Source organism: Panicum virgatum, chromosome 6K, assembly GCF_016808335.1.
Source record: "Panicum virgatum strain AP13 chromosome 6K, P.virgatum_v5, whole genome shotgun sequence".
NCBI lineage: Eukaryota > Viridiplantae > Streptophyta > Magnoliopsida > Poales > Poaceae > Panicum > Panicum virgatum.
Window position 1 is genome coordinate 42866261 of NC_053141.1, and position 16050 is coordinate 42882310.

The 16050-nt window shown below is 49.0% G+C and overlaps 1 protein-coding gene and 1 long non-coding RNA gene across 3 annotated transcripts; one reads left to right on the forward strand and one right to left on the reverse strand.

Moving 5' to 3' along the window:
- Window positions 1-7125: 7125 nt before the first annotated feature.
- On the reverse strand, window positions 7126-8680 carry LOC120712758. The gene is made up of 2 exons (XR_005691008.1): window positions 7973-8680; window positions 7126-7795 (listed from the first exon to the last, which is right to left on the reverse strand). It is a non-coding gene; the product is annotated as an uncharacterized LOC120712758 (long non-coding RNA).
- Window positions 8681-8732: 52 nt separating this feature from the next.
- On the forward strand, window positions 8733-10931 carry LOC120712756 (fasciclin-like arabinogalactan protein 7). Of its 2 annotated transcripts, XM_039998622.1 has the most exons (3): window positions 8747-8898; window positions 9049-9160; window positions 9892-10931. In XM_039998622.1, exon 3 carries the CDS (start codon window positions 9931-9933, stop codon window positions 10714-10716), a length of 786 nt encoding a protein of 261 aa, XP_039854556.1. In that variant the 5' UTR covers window positions 8747-8898; window positions 9049-9160; window positions 9892-9930; the 3' UTR covers window positions 10717-10931. The 2 variants fall into 2 exon arrangements, with proteins under 2 accessions (XP_039854555.1, XP_039854556.1); XM_039998621.1 differs by lacking the exon at window positions 9049-9160 and having other exon boundaries at window positions 8733-8898.
- Window positions 10932-16050: the final 5119 nt, after the last annotated feature.

The following is a 16050-nucleotide window of genomic DNA, read 5'->3' on the forward strand; positions in this document are numbered from 1 at the left end:
CCCTCTCCCTTAAATCCAAGCTAACGTGAATCCTTGTCTCTGACCCTATAGGAATAAGGGACTCATGTTTTGTATTGAAACAGTGCCTATCTGGATGGTGAAGCAATATCTGCGACGTGGGGTAATTCAGTTCGTCTGCCTGTCACTTTTTTTATCTCCTATACTCAACTGTCTTACTTTTGTTTGTTACTCATGGAACAATTTGGGGTGCTGTTTGATTCAGTGCTTTGCAAAGAAGTCAGTTAACGTTACTAACTGAATTCGTTACTATGAACTGTAACTCTTGTGATGTTTCGATGCTACAGTGACAATATTGGCTATGATGTCAAAACAACATAAATAGAACGGACCCTTACTAATATATGTAGTGTTAACTGCTAAGATGGCTTGATGTTTCAGTGTTATTCTGATATTTCGTAGAGTTATACACATAATTTATTTGCTCGAGAAAATTAGAGATAATATTGTATAACTTTGAGCAACACAATTACTGGTAGTTAAATTTAACAGTCACATGTGTCTTTGTCAAATATCATAATTGCAAATAACTATTGACTTATATTAACTGTGCTGACACTCATTTCGTGCCCTTTTTCCAGACTTGATGGGAGGAAGGACAGTATTGTTGAGGATACACAATTATACGGAGGCGGTGGCAGGTGGGACCGTATCATTGAGGATAACGACAAGGGGCCATTGATGTCGAGGAACACTACACTCGAGAGCATGTTAAGACGAATCTTCGGACACATGCATGACACATTAAATACAGTTGAAAAAATAACTCATTACACAGCTGTAAACGACGACATGAATCTTTTAAACATAATTAGTCTAGAATTGGATATTAATCGCCAAATAACAACGAAAATACTACAGTACCGAAATACAAAAAATTTCGCGAACTAAACAAGGCCTAAATCTGATATGGCTTCATGCCTTGGTGCTTTGGGAAAGTGAAGTTTTTTTTTTCTTACTTTTTTAGCCATGCAGCTATGGAGGAAGTCTTGTTCAACTGCATATGCTTGACCAAATAGTTTCACAACATCCAATCCACACAAAAGTATGGCAGTGGTGAGTCCAGATCTCTCAATAGGAATTCCTCTAGATGCACCAAAATCTGACACTTTTGCTATTAAGCGATCGTCAAGCAATATATTGCTGGTCTTGATATCCCTATGGACGATTGATGTTGAAGCCGCAGACTGAATATATGACAAGGAACTAGCAACTTCAAATGCTATTCTCAAGCGATCTTGCCATGGAAGAGATAGAGGGCTATATCAACATGGAGATGGGCATAAACTCATAAACCAGAAGTGGAACTTCTTTCTCAAGACAACATCCATAAAGCTTCACCACATTCCGGTGATTGGTTTGATAAAGGATAGCAACCTCATTTATAAATATCCATCAATTTCCTTTTGGATCACTCGTTTGGACCTTTTAATGGCAACGACATGCTGGTTAGAGGCTAGTATTCCTTTATATACCATGCCCTCCACCACCCAAGATGCGAGGTTTGTCAAACTTGTTTGTGGACTTCTCAAGCTCCTCCAAGCTTGTGAGAACCGCCCAATTTGCACTCGGTTTAGGTAAAATTATTGATTAATCTTTTAAGTTGAGGGATAGCACGTGTCCGTCTCTCGACACGCCACGCGCTAATCCACACCTTAGAGGCACTTAATCAACACAAATCACCTAGAACGAGAGCAAACCCGGTAGTCCCGGTACGTGTTTACCACATGCCCAGGATTAACCACACGTACCGTTATACAAGCGCGTACATTGCCGATGATCCACAAAGAGCAGTTTTACACACTTAATATTACAAGTTCAATATAGGTGGGTTTCAAACTTCACTTACAAGCCTTGGGCTCACGAAAGACATATTAAACAGAAACATAAAGTTTATTGCATTTACATGCTCTCACGAAACTCGATTACGATAAAGACTTACTAAAGTAATGACGCCTTGCTCAAGGACATCATTACAGCCACCACGACCTACTCTTCCCCCGCGTTTGGATCAGCGGGGTAGAAGTGGCCGAACACCACTTCCAGCTCACCTGTAACTAGGTTTAGAAAGCAACCTGAGTACAAAAGGTACTCGCAAGACTTATGCGGTTACATAAGCAAGGATCATGCATTGGCTCAAGTAAAAGCTTTAAGGTTAAGCAATTATTGCATAAGCATTAGCTCTCTACACTATCACCTATCAGAATTCATTAGTGTTGCCCAAACCCCTACACAATTTTAGTACATTAAGAGTATACATCACAAAGAGGCACAGAGGTGCCATGAACCATTTCCATCATAACCGAAACTTTCTACGAAGAGTTCAACGGACAAAGAGCTTGCTCATAACCGAGAGCGCAGCAATTCGAATTGATTATAACCTTGCAAGGGTGTACTACTTTACCCACACGACGCAAGGACCATGCGACTCACCCAACCCGCTAAAGTTGGATAAGAGGGTACTCGCGTCAACCGTTCCCAACATGGCTCGATCATTGAAATCTTCACACCTAGCTTACGCGTAGAGACTTAGTTTCCACCGGGGACATCTCTAAACTTTCCTACACATAGGTCCACCCGGGGACACCTCTAAGCCTCTTTGCATAGCCCTTGGCCACGTATCTAGGACTGTACATCAATGATCAAGTCAAGGAAGGTAATTGGCTTATCCGTACCATTATATTGGATATGTGGTAGCACGGAAAGGTGCTCAAAGCCGACGTCATCCACGAACGGTCCTTAAACGATCCAAGCGGACTATGCCCATGTGACTCCATTCACTAGGCCCTACCATTCCACTCGAATCTCGATACTACCAACCTCTTAACAACCCAACCGAAACTGTGCGATCAAGGGTAACTGGTAAAAGTGATCCTCCCAACCATTCCTGTTTAGCGAGCGAAAGAAGTACTCTAAGCAGGGCTAAGCATCTAGTCAGATTAAGTAATTAACAAACTAACATGTGGCAAGGACATGGTTAACAATTCAAGGAAGGATAGTGCATCAAAGGAGGTACAAAAATGCAATACATACATACTATACATATATAGCCCAACAATACCCAGGTGTAATAGCTAAACTAAAATAGATTAGATAGGTGCAAGGAATATGCTTAGCTGCTTGCCTGCGTTAACTTCAGACTCGACCACAAACGGGATTCCGGGTTCGGGCTCCACGGACTCGGTGGGTTCCACGGGTTCGACCTCCGACGACTCGGTCACTAAAATGCATGAATGCGATGCAAAAATTAAGAAATGAACTAAACAACAAGCATAAATCATGAAACAATTTGAGCATGCCAAAAACATTGAAAAGAACTCAAGAAAATTGGTTTTGCAGCAAAAGCATTTTCCTATAAGAAATCATAAATAGATCAATTTTCAGCCACTCTAAACAAGGTAAATCGGGAAAGGAATGCAAACTGAACTAAACAAATCCAAGAAAATTATCATGGAAACTAGGCAGGAACACAAGGCTAACAAAATTGGTTTCACTATTTTCTCACTTTCCAGCAAGAAGTTCTATATTAAATCATTTTCAGACAAAGCATAAGAAAACAAGCTAAAACTTTGATAAACATCAAATAAGAATATGAACAAGTTGCGCCACTGAAAACTACACCTCACAAGGAGTCTAAAAAAATTTAGTTTGATATTTTTCTAGCAATACTCAAATAACCAAGCAATAAACTCACTTTTGCAAGATAAAACTATAGATAAATCTATAGCAAGGTAACATGCAAAACAATATTTTTCCTAAGTAGATCTCAGATAGAGGAATCCAACAAAACAAGTTTCACAATTTTTGGAGCTATACATGAATTTCTATGGATTTTGCAAGATTGCAGAAATATAAACCCTAAGAAAACCCTAGCTAAATCGCTAGGTGCACCCAGATCCCGCACCCGCAGGCGCTGACGGGTGGGGCCCGCTGGCCAGCGGCCCACCAGCCCGAGTCAAGGCCGACCAGGGGCCTTGACCCGCGGCAAGGCGCGGCCACGGCGCGCTAGGCGCGGCCACGACGTCGCGCGTTGCGCGATGCGCGCACGCACGCGCGTGTGCGGCGACGGCGAGCGGCGGCGGCGCGAGGCGGAGCCAGAGCGGGGAAGGGGAGGTGCGCATGGGGAAGGGGTGGAGGCGGCGAGCCTCACCGGGGGCTTGGACGGCGGGGAACGGCGGCGAGGCGGCGGTGCGGCAAGCAGAGGCGGCGGCGGGCGAAGGCGCTCGCTGGCGGCCCTGCAGGGAGGGAGAAGGGGCCGGGTTAGGAGCGAAATCGAACGAGGGGCGGGAGGAGACGCTCCCCGCACGAGGGATTGAGTCACGGCTCACCGGAGCGGGCGAATCGCGGCGGCGGGCGGCGAGCAGAGCTCGGGGGCGGCGGCAATGGAGGAGGGGAGCGGGCTAGGGTTTGAGGGGGAGCGGGGGCCGGTCGTGCGCGGATAAGAAGAGGGCGATGAGAGGAGGGAGGGGTTGGCACGGAAGCCAGGGATGGCTGGCGCGTTGCCCGGAGTTGACAGGCGGCGACGACGTGTGCGTGCGGCGCGCCGCGAGCAAAACAGAGAGAGGGAAGGGGAGGCTGACAAGCGGGCCCGCGCGTGGGATTTTTTTTCCTGGGCTGTGACAAAGCTGAAAATCATCCTTTCAGCAATGTCTTTGTCCACCAATTGCTGGAGCAACAAACCCCTGTTTTGCTTGAAAAAACGTTCCTTCGTCTTCTTAGCTTTTGATCCTTGAGACTTTTGGTTGCGAAGACAGTGGCAAGAACCAAGAGCAAAAGGAAAATACCAATTCCAAGCCCCATAGCAAAGATTGTCCCTATGGATATAATCAGAATAAAACTAAGTTTTTTTTGCGAACAGAATAAAACTAAGTTAATTGTTCAGCGAACAACTTTCAGAGTAATTTAGTTTCAAATATTTTTTATGCTACATATTCTGATCTGGACTGAAGAGTGAACACGTGTGCAGGGCAACTTTTGCCCTGGTAGCCATGGCGGCACTGGCAGACGTAGCCGTAGGCGCTGCCCGTGGAGCTGACGCACTCGCGCTGTGCTTGCTAGCGCAGCCGAAGTCGGGCCTCGCCGCCGCTTCCGCGCACGTCGACGAGTTGTCGAACGCCCAGTCCACCGGGACGACCATCTCGCTCGCTCGCCCCAGGGCGAGAAGCGACGACATCTTGAGCTTGAACAGGTTGTCCTTGCGGCTCCACCACTCCTACTCCACCGCGGCCACGCTCGCCTCCGACGCGATCCACAGCGAGCTGCCGCTGCCACCACCTCCCGTCAGTGGCGGAGCTCAGTGGAGACCAAAGGGGCCATGACCCCTTGACTTAACACAATTTCCACTAAATAAATAGTAATTTATTATTATTCATAAATATTTAGTGTTAAATTATATAGGTTGGCCCCCTCTCGTTTAGTGTTTAAGTCCGCCAGTGCCTCCCGTGCCGGTGCCGTTCCACTCGAACCGCACGGCGAAGGGCGTGAGCCCCGGCCCCGCCGGGACGGCCCCGTCGCAGCAGCCGATGCCGTCCCACCGCCGCCGGCTGGTCCTCTGCCGCCCCAGGTGCTCCGCCGAGCAAGCACGTGACGTACGCGCAAGCAAAACAGCAAGTACCTGAATCTCTGATTCAGAAAACTGAACTTTTCCCAACAAAAATATGGTAGGCCGTGCTGGGCCGACCTCGTCGCCACAAGACTTCCGGCCTGCCAGCTAGCTTGTGACCCAAACAAACAAAACACCAGCGGCAGGCCCATCGAATCTGTAGCACGAATTTCTTTTGCATGCATGAAGTGCTAAATAAAATTTATTTACAAAAATTTTGTAGAAATGTGTGTAATTTTTTAGCGACGAATCTAATAACGATAATTAATTAATGATTAGCTACAGTGGTACTACAGTAATCATCCTCTAAATTGCGCGGTCAAAGGCATAATTAAATTCTTCATGGTTCTTAGCACAGAGGTTGTGGAATTACTTTTACAAACTGTATTTATTTAATACCTCTAGTTAATAGTCAAAGTTAACAGTTCTAAAATAGCACAAAGCAAACAGGACCTCCGTATCCTGTCGCACTGGCAACCAGCACACCCAAACGACCGGATCCGGATGCCCGATCGCGCGCGTGTCGGTGGCTCGGTGCTCACGAGACCCGAGGGCAAGTCCAGCCATCCTCGTCACGCGCAGCAGTGACGTGGCAGCCAAGGATGGCGACACGAGGCATGCCTTGCACGGGAGACCATGCTAGCATCACATCAGGCCTATCGGCACCTTGCTTTCTCCTCGCTTCCACGGATGCGCATGGATCGACCGGGCTTCCGGACGGCGACGCGCCGCCCGCAAAGCCCCAGCGCACGGCGCGGCGGGGCGGCGCCCCGCCTCATGTGCGTCGGCTTCGCCGGCCGGACTTCAGGTTCCCTCCCCCCGTCCGTCCGTCTCTCGCGTCCCGGCCGGGCGGCGCTCGCTTTCACGCTCCGCTCCGGTGGTTCTCCGGTCGCCGGCCGCCGGCCGCGGCCCGGGCCCGGGCCAAATGATTGCGCGCAAGCGACGTCTCCGCGGCGAGATTCTCCTTCGATGGCGCAAGCGCGGCGCGCTGATCGGCCGGGCCCACTCGCCACATGCATGGGCGCGACACGAGCGAGCTTGAAATAAAAGGATTTCTTGTTCAGAGAAGAAGATGAGATGGTGGTTTCAGACGGACCTTGTGTGTGTGTGTGTGTGTGTTTTTTTTTTTGGTAGGAGAGGTGGTGATGTTTTCGCAGCACCGACAGGACAGGAACGCAAGGCAAGAGCCAAGGAGGCGCAAAAGAGAATGTGCAGTTTGCAGGGCATTGCAGATCAACGGTCAACCAGCAACCTGCATAGTAAAACAAAACCCTGCAGTTTGGTCAGGTCAAATGAGCAAGAGGCCCGAGAACCTAGGCCTCCGCTCTTGAAGTGGTCCACAAGATCAGCAGCCGGGGATTTTTTTTAAGATAAGTTGTCGGAAAAAAGAAGTGAGTGGTACCATGTGTTATTAATGGAGATCATGAATTCATGATAGTATAACCCAGTTGGCACTCCACTATGCTTTGTTTTCTTCGGACCGAAGCTAACACAAAGCATTCATCTTACTTGCAAAGTGGCAGTGTCATGAACTGAACTTGACGATGCGTGAACAAGTTCAGCGGCCTCAAGAAACACGACGTGCAAGTTCAGGTTTCTGCTGATGCGTGAACAAGCTGTCGCGCACACTGAGTCCAAATTTGACGGGGCAAGTTCAGTATGCAGCAGCAATACAGAGGCCACAACCGCATTCTCAATTTCAAAAACCTGAAATTCACCCAAACATATGCGCTCGCAGTAATTTTCTCATGAGTGTCTGCTTTGTAAAACATACACGGCCTTTTAATCATGCCGCTCCAGTGATCCTTTGTTGGATCACGGATGTAAAAGCAGCACGAGTTCTTGGCGAACCGTGATTCTGCTCGGGGAGCCCGCCCAGTTGAACGAGCCAGCCTGACAGCGCCGCTCTCATGATCAGGGCTTCCTTCACCAACAACCGCGACAGCCTTTGATTATTCTGCATTCCCCTCGAGAAGGTGCTCAATTAAGCTAAGGACAGTGGCGGGGCACGAGCTGAGCTGCAGGAACAGGTCGTCTCGTCTCTCGTCTCGTCCCACCGACACTGCAGGCGTCGCCGCATCCTCCAGTTCTCCATCACCCTCTCGCACCACATTGGCCGCGTCCTCACGTAATCACATCAGGCTTGGTACACCTCGATCCTGTTCAGTCCTTTTCCTGCAGTACCATTATTCGAAGCAACAGTTAAGAAAAACGCAATTCAGAGTTTCAGACCGACCTGCACTTGTCATGTAGACTAAAAAATACGAAAAGAAAACAAAAAATGTGAATATCAGCTGTACATTTTTGCGGGTATGATGAACTCGGCGGATAGCACAGCAGAAGGCTTGTTACCTGTGGCCACCAAACATGTGCGGCATTCAGAAACCGAAGCTTCCGTTCAGACATTCACATGCCACAAAACTCTCGCAGAGCAATCACTGGAACTGGAGCAGCATCGCAAGCTTCTGCTCCGCGCCTCTGCTCCCATGGAAACTGGAGAGCCAGTGTGATTGTCACATCATCTCGTGGAAATCTTCTGGTAATCCTGCTTTAAAAATGAGCCGGTAGTGTTGGGCACAGTGACACTGGAAAGGCTGGAGGAAATGAATCCTGTCCAACAGAAGAAAAGGCCAAAAGGGCATATTAGTTGTGCTTTTGTCAGTACATCACATGAGCTTCTCACACCCTTTTCTTGGATCACCACATTCCAGCTCTTTCTCCTGTTATTTGCGCTAAAGCAAAGGTGATCACATTGGGAAATTCCTCAAAAGAAATCTCTTCACTAGTGTACTTCTAAGCAGCTTGGTTAAAAAGCCAAAGACATCCTCACTTGCAAGCATTGCAAAGCTAGCACCGTCTCATTGTAGCTTATGGACGCTAATACCACCACTAATCATGAGCGAGTCACTCAGGTCAGGACAGAAAATCAGAAATGGCAGCTAGCTCCTACCTGGCTCTCTTTTATGGTGCTGTGCAGTTCACCTCTTTGGCTTGAGGAAAGCATGAGAGTGAGAGGTGCCGAGGTGGCATGTGGGTCACAGGGTGCGGCAAGCCGGCAACACCTTCTGCTCAGCCTCTTGCCCTCTTCCTCCTCACCACCAGGTACCGCCAAGCCAAGGTGCCACCCTCCCATGGTCTCATTATCTTTTACTCCATCCCCACACGCACCCCCTTTTATAAACACTCTCTCTTTAACTCCTCCCATCCTACCACCCACATCCATTCCTCCCTCCGTCCTGCTCGGCTGCTGGGCCTTCCTCTGCTCTGGCTCTGCTCAGGTCAGTCTCCTTCTCAACCTGTCTTCCGCTCTGCAATCGAACGCCATGTTGCAATGCTCAAAGATTATGCTTTTCTTGGCCTACATGTCCTGCAATTTGGAGGTTTTCTTCCTAGACTAGAGGCGCTTAGAGTTCAGTGTGCTGTGCTAGGGGCCTAGTGCGCCGTGCGGTTGCAGTTGGATCTGGTTCCTCAGTTCCTGACCCGAGGAAGAGCAGATCTTCCTGGTGTTCTGTGTTCCGTTCCCTTCAAGCTGACGCAAATGTTAGAAGTTTTGGTATGAAGCTCTGTACTGTTTAGTTTTGGGGGCTTCTTCAGATTTCGGCTCTTTCATGCCGCGGAGATCTGCAGGAGATAGTACTGTTCGGCTCTGTGTTAGTTTATGTCGCCTTTTGATTTGGTAGGTGGCATCTGGCAGTTCTATAATGCTGGTCAATTGGCCAGATCGGGTCTTAATGTTCTTTTTTGGCACCTACATTTGTCTTTGTTGGTGATAGGGAAAGGAAGTATCAATTATTCTTTCAAATTGTGCTCACTCCTACTGATCTCAAATCTGTACAGCAAGGATCTGAACACCAATTTGGCGTTTCAGATCCGGAAAAGCCTAGTTCTTTTGCCTCGGTTTGATTTCTAGTGTTAAATCTTTAGGTTGTGGTAGTTGAGATTATTGTTCATGTCCACACTCCTTAAAATCAAAACTAAATATTCCTTCCATGTATGAAAATTACTAGCGATTGTTTGAATTTGAAGAATTTAGTTACCATCCTGCCAGTTCAGAATAGAAATATCAATTTAGATCTTCATAACTGACTAGCACCTCTCAGTACTTGCTCTCTGTGTCTACCTTTTTTTTTTTTGCTTATGTTTGCAGCTAGTCAGTTCAGAATTTGCAAACCTGAAAAACTGATAATTTAGTTATTTAGATTTTATAAAGAAAAAGAAAGTATGATGATATATGCAACGTCTAATGCTTCCCTGTTCTTGCATGACTCCAGGGAATTGATACAGTGAAGTGAAGGCAGTCAGATTTTAAGATGGAGTTAAAAGCTAGAATATTTACCGTGGCCATGCTAGCCATTGTGCTCTCCTCACCAGCAACTGCTCAGAAGAGTCCTCCTGCTCCAGCGACCTCAGTTCTTCCACCAGCTCCGGCACCAGCACCTGCGCCGCACCATGTGGACCTTGCTGATCTCTTCAGTGTGGCCGGCCCATTCCACACCTTCCTGGAGTACCTGCAAAAGACCAATGTCATTGAGACCTTCCAGAACCAGGCAAACAACACCAAGGAGGGCATCACCATCTTTGTTCCCAAGGACTCAGCCTTCGCTGCACTGAAGAAGACCACATTTGCCAACCTCACCCAGGACCAGCTCAAGTCCCTGCTCCTGTACCATGCGCTCCCCAAGTACTACTCTCTGGCTGAGTTCAACAAGCTGAGCACCCTCAACCCGGTGGCCACCTGCGCTGGCTCACAATACACTCTGAACCTCACCTACGACATGGGCACCATCCAAGTGAAGTCGATGTGGTCCAATCCAAAGATCAGCAGCAGTGTGTACTCAACCCGCCCGGTTGCAGTGTACGAGGTCAACAAGGTTCTCCTGCCAATGCAGATCTTCAAGAGCAACCCCCCACTCGCTCCAGCCCCTGCTCCTGCCCCAGATGCCAAGGCCTCTGATGTCGCTCCCAGCCCAACCTCAGGGAAAGCAGCGAGCGCAAAGGCGAAGGCAGACGAGAAGAATTCATCATATCAAGTCGGTGTCAGCGTCCTTGCTTATTTGGCCCTTGCTGTCTCAGGTGGTTTGATGCTCTTCTGGTGAGAATTGAAAAGTTCTGACCATGTTAAAGCACAGGGTTCAGCTTAGCTTCCCCATCTTCAATGTTATATGGATTTTCTGGATTCATTCTTTTGGACATATAGTAGGCATTGTGTTAGGATTGAGTTGTTGAGTGTTTGCACCATATACTTCTATGATTACTCCCCGTTGATTCTCTGGCTTGATGCGTGTACGGAGAAAGTATTTCATACTTGCCAGTGATGCTTCCAATGCCTAGCTAGAGCTAATGAGTGGTACTTTATCATGCTTGTTTCATGATGCATTGATGCTTTTAGCCAAGGTGTTGGAGATCCAAAACTGAATCCATTAACAGTTAACAGCGTACTTTGGCTACTGAATCGGATAGAAAAGTCTTGGCTAATTGCTCACGGCAAGTTCTGATGACTTGTTGTCAGGAACAGCGCGAAATGCAAGTTTAGGAATTTGATCAGTTAGCTTAGTTTCGCCTGAAAACTTCACCGTTCTGTCACATGCAGTTACTGGATTCTCTGCAGGATGTGTCTGAACGTGAAACTTCCCCATATCTCAGAAGATTAGTTCATGACCTGGCCTCTCTTCTCTGAATAACGATCCGAGCTTTTCAGTTTGTGATTGTCCCTGACCTCCCCTAGTTCCTGCCGTGCTAGCCTGCAGGGCATCAGATCCATTAGGTTAACCCTGCATGCGCTTCCTCGACACCACGAGCACGGAGCACGAATCGTGAGAGATGGAGGTCAGGATCGGGGGAGGGAGCAGCTGGGACGAGGTGCACCGGCAATCGGAGGCGAAAATCAGGGGAGGGGACAACTGGGATGGGAATAAGCGGCGCTGGGGGATGATCGGACGAGTGGATGGCCGAACCTGTGGGCTTAAGAAGGATCACGATTCACGGCGGCACTACGGTTAGCCGCCGGCGCGCTGGTGAGATCCAGGGGGGGCCGGCGGGATCTTTGTCTCCAGCGACGACGAGGCGGACGCGTGGGCGGTTTGCAAGTTGGATGAGATGGAATGATGGGCCGGCCGCCCGTACGACTACGCTGTCTTGGGCTGTTTTATTCTGGTGAATTGGGCCGGACTATCATAATTTCCTTGGGCCGTCACGTACGCGTTGTCTTCTCCTCCTCCAAAATGATGTGCCATTGGCCCATTGAATTTGTCCATAGCGATGGATTTTTTTATCGTAAAAATTATTTGATATTTTCCCAAAAAGGGGAAAATTAGAGGGGATCGATTAGGCCCCCCAAGAGGCCAAGACGGAGGACTTGTCCTTTTCCATCACGTCAACGGAAGAACCGTCCACAGACCCTTTGCTAAATATAAGATGACTGGAGTAAAAATCGTTTTTTATACTCCTGCCAAATAGAAAAACATATGCTGCCACTGTACAGAATCGCCAGGCTATGCTGTGTATACCTTTTTTTTTTCTGTCACCATGATCATGCGTTTTGCAACAATTTTCCCTCGGTTCCCCGAAGAATGCAACATCCAAAAGACCAAAAGTAACTTGTCCGGCCGGCGAGGTTACGGTCGCATGGGATACAAATGTGGCTAGGTAGCTGAGACTGAGAGAGGATCCGGACATGGCACGGTGCTTCGTGGAAGTTGCGCTGTGCCTGTGCACCCGACCCACTCGTGGCAACAGCCATGCGAATGTGGTATGGCCGTATTCGATTGCCGTTGCCGTGCCTCATTGAAGGAACCACCAGGTAAAACAGATGAGCTTTCTGGCACACTGGCCTCTTCTCTTCTCTCACCACAAGACGGAAGGAATCCTGGCAATGGCAAAAGCTGCTGCAAAAGCTGCCCAACTAGCATGGGAAAAGCAACACGGTAAAATTCGCCGCGGTACTCCAATTTCACGTGCCTTGCAAGTTGGCACGAAGGTTAGAACCCAGCCCTAAACTGGTGCAAGCATTATTTTTGGAAAGACGTAACTTGTAACTTCGACCATCTTGACAGTCTTAGTTGCATTTCATGATCGCCTTGGTAAAGTTGTGCAATCCTGGGGTCAGCAGAAGTGAGTCGCTCGAAGCTGAGGGGTTTCTAATGGTCGGTTGGGAATTGGGATGTTGGTTGGCCATCGGATGCCTATCTGGGCTTTCTTTTGCGCCAACTTTTGTTCATTCCCTGCCGACCATCTCCAAAAGTAACGTAACTTTGCTGTTAGCGCTACGAGACGGATCATGGATCCAAAGGAGCTTAGGCCCTCCACAATGTGGAGTGAAGCCACAAAATATAGCGGGTCTCACAAAGAGAAAATAAGCATCAAGTCTACATGCTACAGTGTGTAAAGATTTTGGCACCGCAGCTATATGAAGTTGTAGGGCCCACGTCAAATAAAATAGGCCATAGAAACTCTTCTCGAGTGAGGAGGCAGCAAATAAAATACTAAATGGCTGTACTGAGCGCACTCAGTGATTTGCACCACAACAGTAGAAGAATCATTTTTAAAGATTTGGGCACCGGTGCAGGAACTTGCTCCGCTCCAGTTTTTTCAGGCATCACATAGGCCGTGTTTGGTGTTTGGTTACGGTAGAAAATTTTTCGGCACGTTTTTCGAGAAGAAAATCTCGTATGCATGGAGTACTGAATGAAGTCTATTTCTAAAAAATTTTTAGGGACGGGTGTACTTTTCGCGATGAATCTAATGACGGCAATTAATTAATGATTTGCTACAGTGATACTACAGTAACCAACCTCTAATCGCGCGGTCAAAGACCTCATTAGATTCGTCTCGCGATTTACACAGTGGGTTGTGGAGGTGGTTTTGTAATTAGGCTTCATTTGATACTCTAAATTAGTGGTCAAATGTGCTACAATAATTTTATGGAATTTAACCAAACACGGCCATAGAAATAGCATCGCATGTTGCAGTGGTACGAGCGACGCTCTAAATTTCTCTATCCTATTTGGGCGCTGTGGAGGGCCTTAGTTTCTCCTTTTAGATGTCGTTGCCCTCTCTGGTTGACAGTAGAAACGCCCTTTGTTTTATTTCAAAAAAAGAAACGCCCTTTGCTGAACGAAGAAGCCGTGGGGTGGCGCCCCTGGCCGCTCTGCCTTTGTGCGCCCGTGCCAAACTGCCATGCCTTTGGCCGCATTCTTTTTTTTCCCGGTTTATTTCGACTTGTTTTGATTTTTTTTTTCACATGGTACTATTAAATTAGTCGAAATCAGCCGGCTTTTAAATCAGCCGAACAGCGCCCATGGCCTTGTTTGGTTTGGTAAGAAAAGCCGAACAGCCCCCATGGCCTTGTTTGGTTTGGTAAGAAAAGTAGCGCGAGTGAATAGTAAACAACTTTGACCATTAATTATGGTGTTAAACAAAGTCAGTTTACAAAATAAACTTGAGAACCCCGCGCTAGTGACCCTGAATAATCTAATGAGGCCTCTGACCGCGCGATTAGAGGATGGTTACTGTAGTATCACTGTAGAAAATCATCGATTAATTACCACCATTAGATTCATTGCGAAAAGTTAAACTCATCTCTAAAAAAGTTTTGCAAACAGACTTCATTTAGTGTTTCATGAATGCGAGATTCTTTTTTCGATAAGTGTGCGTGCTAGAAAACTAGCACAAACAAGACCCTGTCTCTCCGTTGGGTGGCCACCATCGTCCGTAGCTTCGCGGCAGGCTGGTCTCGTCTCTTTCCGTGTGTTTGGTTCTGGGACCGGAGGGATGGGTTGGCTCCGTCCCTCGTTTTGAGGATGGAACCAACCCTTTTTTGTGTTTGGTTGTATGGGTTGAGTTTATCCTATTTTTTGTTTGGTTGGAAGGATGGGAAAAGAGGGATGGAGTGCAGTTATAACACCGTGGCTACAGTACTAGCGGGCCCTACGTGTCAGCCACCTATCCATCTCATCCTTGTCTTCTCCTCCGTCTGCCTCCACAACGGCCCGCGCCCGCCGGCCGCCTTGCCTGCCCGCCACCAGCCTCCTCCACCCCGATTTCCTCCTCCGTCACCAGATCCCCGCCCCTTCCGCCCTCCGCCGCGGCCGGCCCCGCCTCCTCCGCCCTCCGCCGCGGCCGGCCCCGGCCTCCTCCGCCCGCCTCGGCCTCCTCCTCCCGCCGCCGTGGCCGGCCCGGCCCCGCCCCTTCCGCCCTCCGCCGCGGCCGGCCCCGCCTCCTCCGCCCTTCGCCGCGGCCGGCCCCGGCCTCCTCCGCCCGCCTCGGCCTCCTCCTCCCGCCGCCGTGGCCGACCCGGCCCCGCCCCTTCTGCCCTCCGCCGCGGCCGGCCCCGTCGCCTTCGCCGTGGCCGTGGCCGTCGGCCCGACCTCGCCCCGGCGCCCAGACGGAACCAGACGGAGGAAACGGGGGTTGGACTCGTCCGCTGGATTTTGGCGGACGAGTTCGACCCGGATCTGAGCCGAATATCCCCTTCGGGTCGGACCCAACCCCCTCCAACCTCCATCCAAACATCAGAAAAAGGGGTTCGACCCATCCGGGTTGGACCCTACCCTTCAACCAAACACACGGTTTGCCAGCTGAGTTGCCCCTGGCGCGGCCTTGCACGGGAAACAGCGTCGCAGTATAACCCGCCGCGGTAATTTCACGTCCCCCGCCCCTGGCACCCACCCACCCACCTGCGCCGCGCGATCGAGTGCGGAAGAGGGGTGGTCTTTTTCGGAAAAAAAAAGAATGCGGAAGAGGTGGGCCCAGCTGCCGAGCGGCCGCTGCGCCACGCGTGTCAGAAGCCAGGCACCGGAAATCGCGACAAAAGATCTCGTACCAGACGGGCGCATCAACTCCGGCGAACTGCCTCCGGCGAACTGTGCCGCGCGCAGGGAGAGCCGGCCGTGGTCGCCCGGAGGCGGAGGGGGGCACGGCGGCACGCACGGCGCTCGCGAGGAGCGCAGAGCGGTGTGCGAGTGCGGATACGGAAAAAAAAGCCTTTTTCGCAGGGCGCTGCGAGCTGGCATCTCGTAAAATATTGTTACTAACATCCGTTCACAAATACTTTGGCAACTTTAATTTTTATTATTACTATTTTGACCGCTAATTATTTAAAAAATATCTTATTAACTAGAACACTTAGAGTATCATTGTATTTAGTGTCAAGAATACTTTAAGTATGATGCATGTTTGAAATGGCATAACAATGAATTTATGAAAAAATTGAAGGTCAAACTTTGAACAGTAAAGTCAAAGTTGTCAATTATTTGTGAACGGAGGTTAGTATGTTCCAACTAGATGCGAAGACGCATGCACAAAAAGTTTCTGGGCAACACCACCAGAGACTCATCGGCTGCGACGGTTAAAAAATTACATGCACAGGAGCCGGCAGAAGAGACTTGCGAACACTTTGCGGGTTGGAGAGAGAAATAATAGAAATAATCATT

Excerpts from the sequence above, each read along its gene's own strand:
- LOC120712756 (XM_039998621.1), top strand. The coding sequence starts at position 9,931 with ATGGAGTTAAAAGCTAGAATATTTACCGTGGCCATGCTAGCCATTGTG.